The sequence below is a fragment of the Notothenia coriiceps genome, unplaced genomic scaffold (assembly GCF_000735185.1).
Source record: "Notothenia coriiceps isolate Sejong01 unplaced genomic scaffold, NC01 NC01_scaffold00015623, whole genome shotgun sequence".
Classification (NCBI taxonomy): domain Eukaryota; kingdom Metazoa; phylum Chordata; class Actinopteri; order Perciformes; family Nototheniidae; genus Notothenia; species Notothenia coriiceps.
Genome location: NW_011348324.1, coordinates 271,853 through 286,476, shown reverse-complemented (window position 1 = coordinate 286,476; position 14,624 = coordinate 271,853). Strand labels below are relative to the sequence as shown.

General features: G+C 42.1%; 3 protein-coding genes and 1 long non-coding RNA gene across 5 annotated transcripts in view; 2 read left to right on the top strand and 2 right to left on the bottom strand.

The window, feature by feature from the left end:
* The window catches only part of LOC104949023 (von Willebrand factor A domain-containing protein 1), a 16,255-nt gene extending 9,147 nt beyond the window's left edge, over positions 1-7,108 (top strand). The window contains exons 2-5 of one of the 2 annotated variants that reach the window (XM_010775302.1): positions 1,578-2,117; positions 2,260-2,538; positions 3,035-3,310; positions 5,129-7,108. In XM_010775302.1, the coding sequence (XP_010773604.1) occupies positions 1,578-2,117; positions 2,260-2,538; positions 3,035-3,310; positions 5,129-5,427 (1,394 nt within the window). In that variant the 3' untranslated portion in view covers positions 5,428-7,108. Of the gene's footprint in view, positions 1-1,577; positions 2,118-2,259; positions 2,539-3,034; positions 3,311-5,125 lie in introns of both variants that reach the window. The other variant, XM_010775299.1, reaches the window with a different exon arrangement.
* On the bottom strand, positions 6,693-7,936 carry LOC104949024 (uncharacterized). The gene is made up of 2 exons (XR_798761.1): positions 7,779-7,936; positions 6,693-7,460 (listed from the first exon to the last, which is right to left on the bottom strand). It is a non-coding gene; the product is annotated as an uncharacterized lncRNA (long non-coding RNA).
* An 872-nt stretch (positions 7,937-8,808) lies between these two features.
* Positions 8,809-11,185, top strand: LOC104949031 (uncharacterized). Its single transcript, XM_010775308.1, has 4 exons — positions 8,809-9,039; positions 9,344-9,607; positions 10,336-10,581; positions 10,973-11,185. The coding sequence occupies exons 1-4, from the start codon at positions 8,809-8,811 to the stop codon at positions 11,183-11,185; spliced, it is 954 nt and encodes a 317-aa protein (XP_010773610.1).
* Positions 11,186-11,697: 512 nt separating this feature from the next.
* ora4 (olfactory receptor class A related 4) lies at positions 11,698-12,888 on the bottom strand. The gene is made up of 2 exons (XM_010775307.1): positions 12,802-12,888; positions 11,698-12,723 (listed from the first exon to the last, which is right to left on the bottom strand). The coding sequence occupies exons 1-2, from the start codon at positions 12,886-12,888 to the stop codon at positions 11,698-11,700; spliced, it is 1,113 nt and encodes a 370-aa protein (XP_010773609.1).
* Between the last annotated feature and the right edge of the window lie 1,736 nt (positions 12,889-14,624).

Sequence of the window (14,624 nt, the reverse complement as noted above, 5' to 3'; positions counted from 1 at the left end):
GCGAAGCAAGCAGGACCCAAATGAAGATAACACTGGAAATACCTTTATTTCAAGGATACACTGACAAACAGAACACTTCCCGGTGAACACAGTCACAGACTAACGACGAACCAACAATGACAGACAGAAAAAACAGAACTTAAATACACACAGGACTAATCAAGGAAACAAGAGACAGGTGAGGAGGGAGGAGAAAACACAGCGGCACCAGGTGAACACAATCAAGAAAACAGGTAGGAGGGAATAGGTAGGAGGGAACACACACAGGCCCTTTCTCATTTCATCAAATCCCCCTCCTCGACTCCTCGGTCCTCCGGTAGTGACCCAGAAATGAATTTCAGCGCGCCATGTTGAAGGAAATCTCATTTCTCTAAATGCACTTTGAGGAAAGAGGATCGAGCGTCGAGGAGGCTCTCTGGAGGAGCTATAACCGAGGATGCACTGATGGGTCCTCCACGGCTCCTTCGTAGATTCATTTCCGGGAACAGAGAGGTTTCAAAGAGTCGTGACGCACGGCCGGACTTATCTCAGCCAATGACAGCTCTGCATGCATCCCCTGGATATTATTTGATTAACTGCTTTCATCGCGACGCAATGTTTACAGTGAGAACAGCTGTGAAGTCCGTGCAGAAAGCAGAGCAGTGTGTAAAAATATATTACTCAGTATAACAGGCGGGCCTACTCTCTTTATTTGCTTTAGTTTAGTAGATATCTACAAACAAAGAGTCGATATTTTTCTAAAACCATTTAGTGCTTCGGATAATAAAATACACAACGGCTGTAGCCTGATTATATGCTTTAGGAGCTGTAGGTGCGTGTGGTACTGTGTGTGTGTGTGTGTGTGTGTGTGTGTGTGTTGTACAGTGCGTAGATGTGGCGGACAGACGTGTGTGTGTGTGTGTGTGTCCTGTTATTGTCTCATTGTAGGCTACCGCACTGTGAATGAATTAAAAGTAAATATAAGTCTTCATGAACACATCTGTCCATCAGACAGAGTGCTGCTGTGCCTCCTGTCATCATTAATGGACGTCTCTTTAAAATGACTGCTCAGAGGAGAGGAGTTCTCATTTCTCTAACCGCCTGCTGCTTCCCCTCCTCTCTCCTCGGCTCCCCTCCTCGGCTCCTCCGCTCGCATCTCCTGTGGGCGGGACTAATTCTCGAGGATAGGAGTCGAGGAGGGGAGTTAGAGAAATGAGAAAGGGCCACAGACAGGAAACCAAATACAGATCTAAACAAGACAAAACGCAACGCAGATAGAAAATCAAAGACAGATCTAGACAAGACAAAACACAACACAGACAGATCGTGACAAGGATAAGCTAATTATTCACTCATCTCCAGGATAAGACAATAATGCACAAATGTTAAATGTTCAACAAAATAATATGTACATTTTGTGTTGATAGCTTGTTTTATACTGCCCCCAAGTGGCCAACAAAATGTTTGTACAGGCAGCTTTGAACATTATAGGTTGGCATAGATAAATCTAATGTATAACCATTTACCCTTTCAATCCAACTGTCAATCCAACCAGACAAATGAAATGACCATCCTTTTTTCCCTTGTTTTTTGCAAAGCTTTAAACTGCTGTGAAGGCGATGTCCTCCTTCTCCTGGACTCTTCAGGAAGTGTTGCAAACCGAGAGTTCTCGCGCTTGTTGCACTTCGCCACCATTCTCCTTCGCCCCTTCTCATTGGGTCGTGGGCACGTAAGGGTCGGGCTGCTGCAGGTGGGCACAAACCCCAACCTGGAGTTTGGCCTGGACGTCCACAACAACCAGGAAAGTCTGCAGAAAGCTCTGCAGAGTGTCAGCCAGCTGCAGGGAGACACAAACACCAAGGCGGCGCTCAGGGTGGCCCAGGGGCTTCTGACAGAGACAGACGAGAACATGCCGAAGGTGCTGCTGTGGCTGACTGATGGTGTGGAGCCCGGAGACGTAGGGGGGGCGATGGCCGAGCTGAAGGCGCAGGGAGTGTCAGTGTTAGCTGTGTCTACAGTACATGGAAACTACCAGGTGTTACAGCGTGCCGTGACACCTCCACTGGAGTCTCACCTCTACTCAGTGGACATCGATGACATCGACATCATCACAGAAGACCTGAGGGAGGCCATTATTAGTATGTGGGTTTTTAAATATGAAATTGAGCACAGTAGAAGCATGCTTATTTTTTGGTAAGAAAAGGAGATTTTTCACTACAGGCTTACCCTCTTTCTATATTTTATCTCACGCTGCCTCTCTTTCTCTTGTCTTATCTGTAGAAATTATTCGTGCAGAACGGCTGCGTGTGGTTGACCTGACTTCCCACAGTGCCGTGCTGCAGTGGCGTCCTGTTCTGAAAGTAGACAGCGGTTACTATGAGATCTCATACAACTCTTTGGGGAAAGCAGGCCCTGAAACTAAACGCACTCTCTCAGGCAACTCCAGCTGGGTGGAGCTGACCAACCTGCAGCCTGACACCACCTACACTGCTGCCCTGCACCCGGAGTCCAACCAGAGGCTGTTCAACACACTCTCTGTTAACTTCACCACACTTCCTGGTGAGAGGATTTAAAAACATATACTTGAACGCTCCTGTAATGCACATAAAAAACCATACTAGGTTCACGACTAAACAGTAAAAAGAAAGTAAATGCAGTTGTTATTGTTTGTTATCATTTTGCAGAATATTCCTCAACTAATCGAGTTTTATCAGTTGAAATCGTATTGGACATGTTTAAATTAACATAAAAGTATCACAACACTGGAGACATTTACCAGGTTGAGTGTCGAAGAGAGTTGATGACTTCTTTCTAGACAACAGATATCCATTAGAGAGCCTGTTACAACATGTTTCTGTTCTCTGTCTGACATTTAAAGTTGGCTTAATGTATCATTATTTAATTTGCATCAACACATTTACCATCTGTGTTCTGTATCAGGTGCTGCACAGCAATATTCCTAATGCACACTAGGTTCAGACCTAAATTAATTTTGATGACTCTTAATTTCCTGCAGCCAGTCACCACTTCTCCCCCCTGTCTCCTCTCCCCTCAGATGTTTTAGGCCCGACAGAGGTTTCTGTGTCAGACTCTGGCTTTCGTCAGATCCGTGTGAGCTGGGGTCCCCTGCAGCCTGCTGGAGTTCAGAGATATACGGTGGAGTATGGAGCTTTTCCAAGCGGAGAGGTCCTCACCGTGACATTACCCAGCCAGCAGAACTCTACTTTACTGACCGGCCTGCAGCCAGGCACTCAGTACCTCGTCACAGTCAGTGCTCTGCATAGGAATGGAAAAGAAAGAGCAATGTCTGTTAGAGCATGCACTCAAGAGGGTATGTATACTATGTCTGACTGTGTGAGTTTGTGTCCTTCAGTTGTTCTCCCTTCAGGATCATTTTGTCCTCTTTGCTTAAAGAGCAACTTCCAGGTTAAAGACACCTGTGAATAAATGTGTAGGAAAATGATGAATACACTAGATTTTCAAAAAAATATACAGAAATATACACTACAGTGACATCTGGCGTCGTTTTTGTAAGAAATGTTCACTTCCTCATAAAAAAGCCTCGGCACGTGACCTCCCGCGTTTGACGTAACATGGAGAAACAAGGGGGAGAGCGGCCGGTGTAACGTATTAATAAACATGGATCCCAATGCTAGTTTTGACACAGAAGANGGCTGTACTGCTCCAGCCGTCTCCTTTGTGTTTGTTTGTTTCCCCCTGTCTGTGTTGTTTGTGTGTGCGTGGTGGCTGTCACTCCTGGCTCCCGGCTCAACCTCCACTCACCTGCTGCAATCAGCTGTGCACCCTCCCCGACTACACACCTGCTTTCCATCAAGCCATTTACAACGGCATATCAACGGAGGCTCCACAACCTTTTCACCGTTCTCAGTTTCTGTTATGGATCAGTATCAACAGTCCTGCCAGTAACGTTACTATATTATAAATACTACGTTAGTTATAGCCTGATATATGATAGCTAACTTCACAATGTTGTGATGTGACGCTGCCCAGCTCTCCACTGGTTCTCCTCACACCACAGCTCAATTTCTCTCCGATGGCCGTTATTTCTTCTAATCCTTGGCTGCTCCTGGTCTCTTGGACGCCTAGCAGGCTCATAATTATAATCATATGCATTCGAATATATATTTTCAACCTCTTCTGTGTCAAAACTAGCATTGGGATCCATGTTTATTAATACGTNGCAATCAGCTGTGCACCCTCCCCGACTACACACCTGCTTTCCATCAAGCCAATCTGGCGAAGAAAGGTTGTGGAGCCTCCGTTGATATGCCGTTGTAAATGGCTTGATGGAAAGCAGGTGTGTAGTCGGGGAGGGTGCACAGCTGATTGCAGCAGGTGAGTGGAGGTTGAGCCGGGAGCCAGGAGTGACAGCCACCACGCACACACAAACAACACAGACAGGGGGAAACAAACAAACACAAAGGAGACGGCTGGAGCAGTACAGCCACCACAGCGTTACCTAATGCAACTCCACACTACGTCTTACCGTGTACCGGAGGGGAGAGAGGAGAGAGAGAGAGAGGAGTAATACGGTTTCCTGATAAAGCTGTGGAGAGTATGTACTGCAGGGAGGTGGATGCACAACGCACCCAGGAACGAACGCTAGCTCCGGTCCTTTTTACTGTGGACTCGATGTCCTGACAGGCTGGTATTTGTGCAACCTGCACAAACACAATACTGCACCATGATTACAAATGGTGAAATGCAATGTAAAACTTCCAAAAAATACCAGCTCACTAAATCACAACCGCTCTACTCAATGCAACTACTAACTATACCCGCGGTCAGAGAGCGGAGATGTCTCCCCTGCGTGATGTAATATGACGCGTTTGACGTATGACCTTAAAAAAAAGCCGTTTTTAAGAGCAGAGCTCAAAATTGCTCCGTTCCCTCTGAATTCCTGCCCTTATGTCTCGTAAAACATATCAAATCCTACATTCACTTTTTTAATTTTAATTTTCAAGCAAGTTTAAGCATAAATGTAGAAAAAAAAAAACCCTGCAAGATGCTCTTTAAAAGCATTGTTTACTTCTCTTGCTTGAAAGTTGACCTTTCAGCATTCAGCTTTACTTTCCCTGGTGGTTTCAATATTTGCCTTACTTTTCTCTGTTTTTTTATCCTGCAGCAGCTCTGCCAGCCCTAAGCGACCTTCACTTGATCCCAGTGGAGCATCAGGAGGTGCAGGTAGCGTGGCAGGCCAATCAAGAAGGTTTAAAAGGCTACTGGCTGAGCTGGGAGAGACAAAAACCCCACACCTACACCTCTAAGCCCTCCATCTCCTCCCTCTACCTGCCTGCTTCTTCTCGTTCAACGCGCCTCAAGCACCTCGCACCGAACAGTCGAGTGTGTGTGTCTCCGGTCTACAGCTCGGGCCGAGGAGAAGGGTTATGCTGCACTGCAGAGAGCCACACAGATTGGCTGAGCTGAATATTATTATCTGAAATGTTCTTCTTAATTCCTGCATAATGTCCATACTTGTCAGGGTTGGTCCATTAGAGCCAGTATAATTTCCCATTTGCCTGTCTCTCTTCCCTGATAGATTCCAGCCAGCAGGGTTAACAATCACAGTCTGCAGCAATCAAGCAGCTGGAGCAAAAAAGTGGGTGAGATTTGAGCATTTTGAGCGCTGGATGCTCTAGTCTAGATAACTAATGCAAGACTGAGTATCATTATGATTATTATTGTACTTAGTTCAAATGTTCACCTTGAAATTAATTATAGTGACAGACAAGTCTTTATTACATAGCTACAGACCACTGTCACACAATGGCTGAAAAAAAATCTTGCATAATTATACATTTTAATCCTCAACGTTGCAGGAATGCCGCCCACCATACACACACATTTGCTTGACATATCAGTTAGTCAAGAATATGAACAGCTGCAAGACTACGCAGGTAGGCAGCAATCATTGTGTAAGTACAAATAATTGTGTAAGCAGCTATTGTTATTGAAAACATAAATAAAGGTCTGCACACTATAGCTCCCTTAACAGCAGCTTATGAGCCCATCCACAGGGGACATTTAGTGCAAATGCGTTTCTTTAGAATAGACCTTTATTTCTGTATTCATTGCCGTCTTCTATTAGTCCAGCGCCTACCTTTAACAGTGCATTCGTAGACTTGATTTGGAAAATCTGTATTTATTGTTCTTATTATTAGTAGGTCAGCCTAATACTTACTGTTACATAAGTAATGTGTATTGACTTGAAATTATCCTTGCAATTATTTAAAGTTCTTTATATGTAAAACGTCCTTCCCAGTATTTTCCTTCTGTCATGTATTAGATCAAAATAACTGGTATTACCTCTCACTGGTATTAGATCCTAAAAGCATTGAGGATTCACCCAGCTGACTATACTCCATTACAGTTTGAATGTTGTTTTGGTAATAAACCCTGACAAAAAATAAGATAAAGCGTGAGAAAATGACGACTTATTATTTAGGTACCATAAACCACAAATCATTTGGAGTTGTAGAGCTAGAGTAAAGCTATAAAAGTCAAACAGAAGGTCCCTGATACTCTGCGACCTGAGAAGCTGAAGAAGCCGGATTCAATTTAATGATGTAATCTTTCAAATATGTAATTATTGATTTGCTATTTTTCATACTGTATGAGTCTTAAATGAACGTATTCAACATTAGCCTGCAGCGGAAGATGGCCAATTTAGAGGATTATCACCTTGCCTGTTATTGTTTTTCAATAAGCATAGCGCTTAGAATAATATAAACGTAGTGTTCATCTGTGAAAATGATCGAAATCTATGAATATAAAAAAGTGTATTACAGTATACAGCAGTGTCAGTGCAAGGTTATTTCCCCAAAAAATAACTACATGCAACAATCATTTTGCTGATGCATGCTGGAACATATTTTTGAATAATTTGTATTATCTATGACCACATTTTGGCTTGTGTGAATTTCAGTTCATTATATAGAGATTTAGAAAACTAAAAGAGCACTCAAGCGTTTTGACATATTCGTGCTGTGAATATATATTTTTGTCATGTTTAGAATTCAGTTCCAGATTTGTCTATTTCATTGTTTCTCTGGTCAAATGAAAAGATAAGAAAAACATTATATTTATATTAAAGAGATTTGCACTGTGACCTTAAGCATTTTATTTATTTATCTTTTCAGAAGGGAATACAAAAAATCAGTTTTAAAATATGTTCTCCTCTCTTGTATTTGTTTGCTTACGGAACCATCTAGTGGCTCTTAGCTGCAAACAGAAATTCAGAAAAGGTTCAGAAAATAAGTTAGAGGTGAACTTCATGTCTTCTTCTGATTTGAAACACATCTTCCTTTATATGTACATGTTTATATTGAACACACACACACACACACACAAACACACACACACACACCCATTGAGGAAACATAATATTTAACCTGCACAGATAGAATGTAATGCAGGGACTGAAAAAAACATTTTGTTCTGATCTTACAATTACACTTAATGTAACCATNCGGAACCATCTAGTGGCTGTTAGCTGCAAACAGAAATTCAGAAAAGGTTCAGAAAATAAGTTAGAGGTGAACTTCATGTCTTCTTCTGATTTGAAACACATGTTTTAGAATGATTAGAAATCATCTTCCTTTATATGTACATGTTTATATTGAACACACACACACACACACACAAACACACACACACACACACACACACACACACACACACACACCCGTTGAGGAAACATAATATTTAACCTGCACAGATAGAATGTAATGCAGGGACTGAAAAAAACATTTTGTTCTGATCTTACAATTACACTTAATGTAACCATTAATTTGATCTGTGTTATTGGTTAAAACATTGGAGTTACTTGTTCTTGCAGCAGGGGTAATGCAACGTCTGCTGCTGTTTAACTCTTACCTGCTGAATGTCTTGCTCGTCTTACCTTTACCATTCACTGTTAAGATTAAATAAAGACATACTGTTGAATATAATTGGATGTAGATTAAATCCTTAATGTTTGTTAAAACTGTTGTAGGATGTGCCTCAGTGTCACTACCTAAACAGGTGGATGACAACAAGGGTCTTTTACAGGATGTGAGCGGAACGCAGGGCCTCTAGTGACCAAATGAATTAGTGACCACTGTGGTTCTGCAATGCTAAATGAGGAAGGGATGAAAACCACAACTTGAATTTCTGTAATAAAACAGATTTAAAGGCACAATTATTTATTCTGGGGAATGGACTGTCTGTGTTTACTGGTTTTGACTTAAAGCCAAAACAGAGTTGCTATCAGTTTATTTCCTTCTCTACTAAACACCCCCGTACAAGAAGCACACAAAAAGAGAACGTCCACTTCCCAGAGGATGAATGCAAAAAAAATGAAGTTGCAAAGGAAGCACTTTGCATTCAGGGACGCTGATTAATCTCCTGTGTTTCATTAACATGCACCTGGAGCTCCCCAAGGCATAAAAGATTGTGTTGCTTTTTGGCTTTCTGATAGCCTAACGGTGGTTGTCTCACCAGACCGGAGCACAAAGACACCTCTGCTGCCAGGTATTTGTCTTGATGACACACACAGGATCATGGACCCCTTTATTGGCCCCAAGAGGGAGTACTCTTAGGTTAGCTGCACCTGCAAAGATCCACAATCAGAATACCAGCGGGGTGAATGTACTGCTGCAGCATGCTGCAGGATGAGAGCTGGAGAATATTCCTCTGACAAACAAAAATGAAGATGGAACATATTTTTAAACTTTACATCACTTGCTAAAACTTTGTTGACAAGTTTTTGAGACAATGGCTGAAATTAACAACCACATAGAGGGAGGCGAGGATGCAGGGCTTGTGGGGATGGGACTGCGTATCTCTGTGTCTCCCGTGCAAACTGCTTTTTACATCATCCTGGTGATGCTGGGGATCATTGGTAATGCCACCGTGGTTGGGGTGATTGGTAAGAGTGTCATAGTGGACCGGGTTGGGGGACGTAACTCAGACATAATTATCATTAACATGGCACTGTCCAACCTGCTGGTGTCTGTGATGAGGAACACACTGCTTATCGTCTCAGACGTGGGACTTGAGGTATGTGCTTTTTAAGCTCATGAGTTATGCTCCAGTGAGTTCAAATGTCTGTTGAATTTACTTTTTTTGCACCACCTAACTTACCAGTTGCCTATATGCCAAAAGTGTACATATTGGTCAACCCGTTTTGTAAGAGAAGTACTGTGTTTGCCCTACACAAACTAGAAAGTTAAGTACACTGGAGGTGAATTAAATGTCAGTATGGTTGTTGACTTATTTGTATCTGCAGGAGAAAAGTATGAGTATGGGGACGACAGTGAGGAAGAGTTCCAAATGTGTGATTATGCACCACTTTCTTTTACAGCTATACTCATCCAAAGAGTGGTGTCAGTTTCTCATGGGTGTCTGGGTGTGGCTGCGATCGGTCAACGTGTGGTCAACGCTCTTCCTCAGTGCGTTCCACCTCCAAACATTGAGGCGTGTGGCTCCAGCTATTGGGAACCTTCATGCGCCCCGGGGTCTCCCTAAGACCCTAATGTTCATTTTGGGCCTCATCTGGTGTCTCAACTTTATGTACTCCATTCCTGCTCATATCTATTCTACTAGTGGGGACGTAAACAGCACCGAGGTAGGAGCTTGCTGCATTAGATTCAATGAATGGAGCACACCTGTCGTTTTGCATATTTCAGCCTTTATTTTTTGACAATCCTGTACACCTTAAATCACAGCTAATGATTGTCTACACCTTGCTACTTGTTTTTAAATGTGCTTTACATTTTTTAACAATTCAAAGCTGGTTACTATTCATTGCTTTTAGAGCTGATTATCTGCATTGTTAAATAACCTGCTTTCAGTAAACATTGAGTTTGCATTTATTTCAGTTAAAATATGACTTTTAAGAATTTACATTAGGTTTGTGACATAATTGTATGCTTACTTTCAGATAAACTGCATTATCACAACGAAATTGTGTACAATTTACAAACAAAACATTGCATTTAAAGACATGTCTATATATCAACTAATATTTAATGTGGAGCAAACATAGTTACACATGATTCAATATATGTATGTAATTTTGCATCCACCCTGAGAAAATGGTTGGATTTAAATGAATTGAGCATTTAGAACATTTTGAGTGAGGCTTTTTAAAAATGTATTTATATGTAGTTTCCTGATCATACTCATTTGTATTCAATCATAAAACAACATTAATCTCTCCCTTGAGAGATTAATGGGGTTGAAACTACTTTATGCGTCTAAGTTTCTATAGAGTTAATTCGTCTCCTTAAATTGCTAGCCCTGTGTAGCTTTCACCCTTTTTCCTCCACTCTCATCTTCCTCCTCCTCTCTCAGACCCTGATGCTGGTGAGCAGCACGACGCGCCCCCTGCTGGGCTGTGTCTGGAACTTCCCCTCCAGCTACAGCGGCCTCGCCTACGCCACCACATCTATGGTGATCCATGAAACTATTCCCATAATCCTAATGGCCTTCACCAACCTGGGCTCCCTCTACACACTCTACACCCACAGCAGGATGAGGAGCTCGGTACCAGATGCACCAGTCATAAAGCGTGTGCCTGCTGAGAGGAGAGCAGCCAAGGTGAGGAAGAGGAGGAAGGGAGTGAAGAGCTCACTGAAGCCATGTTCATCATGTGGATGAGTAGTGATTATTTTTGGTCAAATAGCAGTATTTTACAGTATAAATTAATAGTGCATAAGTCAACTTATACTGTATTTTAAATATTCCTAAGTATCTAGGCCACTCTCAAGCTTCAGAAAGATTATCATTTACACTATTCACATTTATCTGTTAGGTCTTTAGATTTCATCTTTTAAGTATTTGTAAATAAAACTGCAACTGAACTAGTGGATAGGATAAAACATTTAAATGTACACCAGTTTCCTTATAGGATTGTTTTTCATTTTTATTGGAGTCAATAACATATTTCATCGGTTTTACTTCCATAATTTTTCCCATGTTTGTTTCTCAGGTAATTCTTGCTCTCATAATGCTTTTCATTGCATCCTGGGGAACCAGCATCATCTCAGTCAACTATTTCAACTACAACCGCGGCTCCTCAGCAGAGTTTCTTCTGGTCATCGCTCGTTTTGCCAACATCATCTTCATTGCCATGTCACCGGCTGTTCTGGCAGTGGGCCACAGGCGGCTGCGTTTGTTCGTCAAGTCTATGCTCTCTAAATGACAGAGCCCTGTGCAGCTCTCACAATACCGCTAATCAAAAGCTATTGCTTGCATCAACTTCAAAAATGTAAAGGGGGTCAACATGTTGAGTACTTTTCTCTAATTTGTCCTCTGTACAACACTATTTTGGAAGAGTTTTCTTTGGCTTATTGAATTTGTTTTGAGCTTATTTTTTTTAGGCATGTAAAATATTGAGACATTGTATGTGATTTTGGCTAAAAGATTATTTGAATACATCTTAGCTCAAAAGAAACAACAAAGAAGCAATGATAAATTGAATTAGATTAACTAGTTTCGACCATACAAGAAAACAAATCCCCTGCTGATAATCATTTGTGACTCAGAAAACATACTGTGTCTCTGCTTGACTTGCACTTAATGGCTTGAAATATCTCAGAATAACCTCAAATAATACTTGACAAAAGTTCTGTCCAGAGGACACATGCAGTTGGTGCCTTCATATTGAGGATGCATCCCTGCTATCAAAGCAGTCGCATTTTCATTTTGGTTCCATTATTTATCTTCTTTAACTTTCCCCTTAACTTGTATGACCTTACTATCTTTTTCAACAATAAAAACAGTTTGTTTTCCCTTCTTTTTGCCTTCAGTCTTTGGGGATTCACCCCCGTTTTCAGTGACCTCCCTGTGACATTTAAGAACTTCAGTCCACATCAGGAGCATACGCTTGATTCTCCTCCTCAGCTTGCCATGTCCCAGGGCCACCACCATGGGACTGAATCCTACAAACAGTGAGGCAGAGAAGTGGGCCACAGTCAGCAGCCCCTCAGCGTGGTGTCCCCCATCATGGTTGTAGTACGTCACCGCAGCAACCTGTAGTACCCAGCAGACCACAAAGAGCGACACCAGCGACATGATTACATGAGCAGCTTTGCGTTCACTGGACACGTGTTTTTCCATATCCCCATGGGCTCCTCCTGACTCTCCCCCTGCCGTAACAGCTCGGATGTGCTTCGCCAGAGCATGAAGTGTGGCCAGGTTGGTGCAAACCATCAGCACCAGGGGCAACACCTCGTTAAGTGCAAGCGAGGAAGAGGCGAAGGCTGAGCCCTGTTGAAGGGAGGGGAACTCCCACACACAGCCCAGGAGAGGCCTGGTGGTGCAGCTGATCACCATCAGCTCTACAGTGAAGTTTCCGTGAACATGGGTGCTATATATCAGAGCTGGAATTGAGGTGACCAGGTTTGCGCCCCACACCATTCCTAGAACGATCCAGACCCGCCTCCTCTCCCTCTGCAGAGCCAGGGGTCCATGGGCCATGTGTTGCCTCCTCAGGGTGGTGCAGTGGAAGACGCTAAGTGCCAGCGTCGCCCAACAGCCCACAGCTCGCCACCACACCCACAGCAGCATGAAGACTCGGCACCAGCCCGGAGACAGAGACACATCCAAGCCCAGGTCTGACACAAAGATGGGCACTGTGCGGAAAAGTGAGGTCAGAAGGTTGGCCAGTGACAGGTGCACCAAGATGGTGTCAGAGGGAGGGAGTCTTCCTGACGGACTGTCCACGGCTGACTGAAACACCTGAGACAACAAGACACACTGAGTACAATCCAAAACATACAGCTCCATCAACAATTACTAGTCTCTTTGTTATCTCACCACATGGATGACCAAGATGTTTCCCAGGATGCCAGAAAAGACCAAGAACCCAAACAGAAAAGCCTCTACAGTGAGGTCTTCTGACATGGCATCATCCTCTGCATGGGGACATACTTTGCTTTTTCTTTGTGTGAGAGTCAGAGTGAAACATCAAGGCTTCAGCAAACCCCTACCGCTGCTGATGGTCCTCATCACATTTATATACACACACACACACACACACACACACACACACACACACACACACACACACACACACACACACATAAACATAAACTCATTTGACACGCAGAAGGTTTCTTTGCTGAACAGGCTCAAGGTTAATTTAACTTAATATGTTGATCATTTGAGTGTGCATGCAGAGGCAGACATTTTCCACGTTTTCTTCCCGCATCAACGACCAACTGCAAATGCAATGCTGTCTGTTCGTCTGAATGATCGCATCAACAGCCATGGGTTGCTATGTAACAGCCTGTTCTGCTCCCATGAAGTTATTCATACTAAATGATCACTTATTGAAATGCATTTTGTGAAGGACCAGCAATCTGCTCATTTATTTCTCAGGAGTAGTTCTTGAAGTTCCATAGTTGAGACAATACAATATATTATTATACAATATATAATAATATATAACTATAATTGTACCATCAAAATAACTTTTACTGCAAATCAAACAGATTCAACCAATTACCCTGTGTGACCTTTAAGGGACAAATGGATCTAAATCAGTCCCACTGACACAGCATTTCTTCTCCTAGCAGTCAGCTATTTACTATTTTCCTGTACTAATTGTTTACTGAGTCGCCAAGCTTCTCTCCTGGGACGAGGCAATTATTATTTCAAATAATCTCACATAAGCACTGCTTAATTAAATTAATTGTGGAGGGCGATGATGCATCTTTTTTCCATCATGCTTGGGATAAACTTGTTTCTTTATAGGCACTCTTGTTCATGCTGATTTTATACAGAGAACATGTGGCTTAAACCTCATTCAACAGTAATTAGCTTTTACAGGGAACAGACAAAATGAAAGTCACCTGCTCTGTACGTGCAATCTGACAATACAGCAGTCACTTTGTGGTGGTTATATTGCGTTAAGGTTGTGTCAGAGTGGTCTTTGTATAAATGAATGCACATGTTTTTGTTGGTAGTGTGAATATGTTTTTTAAGTGTTATAACAATGAGATGGATAGACAAAATGACATCAAGATCTACCAATACAATTCTACACAAACCATTATTTTCCCTTCCTTCTCTTTTTATTCTATCATTCTATTTGAGCTGCACTTAAAAGCAGTGCAGTTTACAGAAAGCATGAATGCAATCGGAAGAGGTCCTTATTAGAAAATGACCTGGCACCAAGGTAAAAAACGCAAGCGTAAAACTCAGAACATAAATGTAGCTTCCGTTATTATTTTTTAAATGTGACATTTTGAGTTAATTTGAATGAGTCTCTGTCGATTATAAGTACAAAAAAAGGTGAGTAAAATTGTTGTAGAAGAAGAAATATGGCCAAATGTAGAGTTATTTTCTGTAGATTTTGTGTATAGCAGCTTATAGCAAAAGTACTGCCATCCAACTTAATGTACCAAAAGTAAAAGCCTATTATTATTATTGAAGGGTTATCATTATCAGTTTAATGTTGCAGCTACTAAAGGAGCAGTTTGTTTTTATTACCATAAAGTATGGCTTGTGAATTGTATCATGGTATCAATAAAGTTGATAAACTATTAATTTATAATATTGTCCATTACTCAGCTGAATCTAAATGTTCAAAGCAACTTGAGTTAGCACCCTATGGTTAGCACGTGCATGTAGTGGAG

Bases quoted from the DNA above. Each gene is read 5' to 3' on its own strand.
- ora4 (XM_010775307.1), bottom strand. From the start codon at position 12,888: ATGTCAGAAGACCTCACTGTAGAGGCTTTTCTGTTTGGGTTCTTGGTC. The intron at 12,724-12,801 runs GTGAGATAACAA...TTGTTGTCTCAG, and splicing joins ACATCTTGGTCATCCATGTG to GTGTTTCAGTCAGCCGTGGA.
- LOC104949031 (XM_010775308.1), top strand. From the start codon at position 8,809: ATGGGACTGCGTATCTCTGTGTCTCCCGTGCAAACTGCTTTTTACATC. The intron at 9,040-9,343 runs GTATGTGCTTTT...TTTCTTTTACAG, and splicing joins TCTCAGACGTGGGACTTGAG to CTATACTCATCCAAAGAGTG. The intron at 10,582-10,972 runs GTGAGGAAGAGG...TTTGTTTCTCAG, and splicing joins CTGAGAGGAGAGCAGCCAAG to GTAATTCTTGCTCTCATAAT.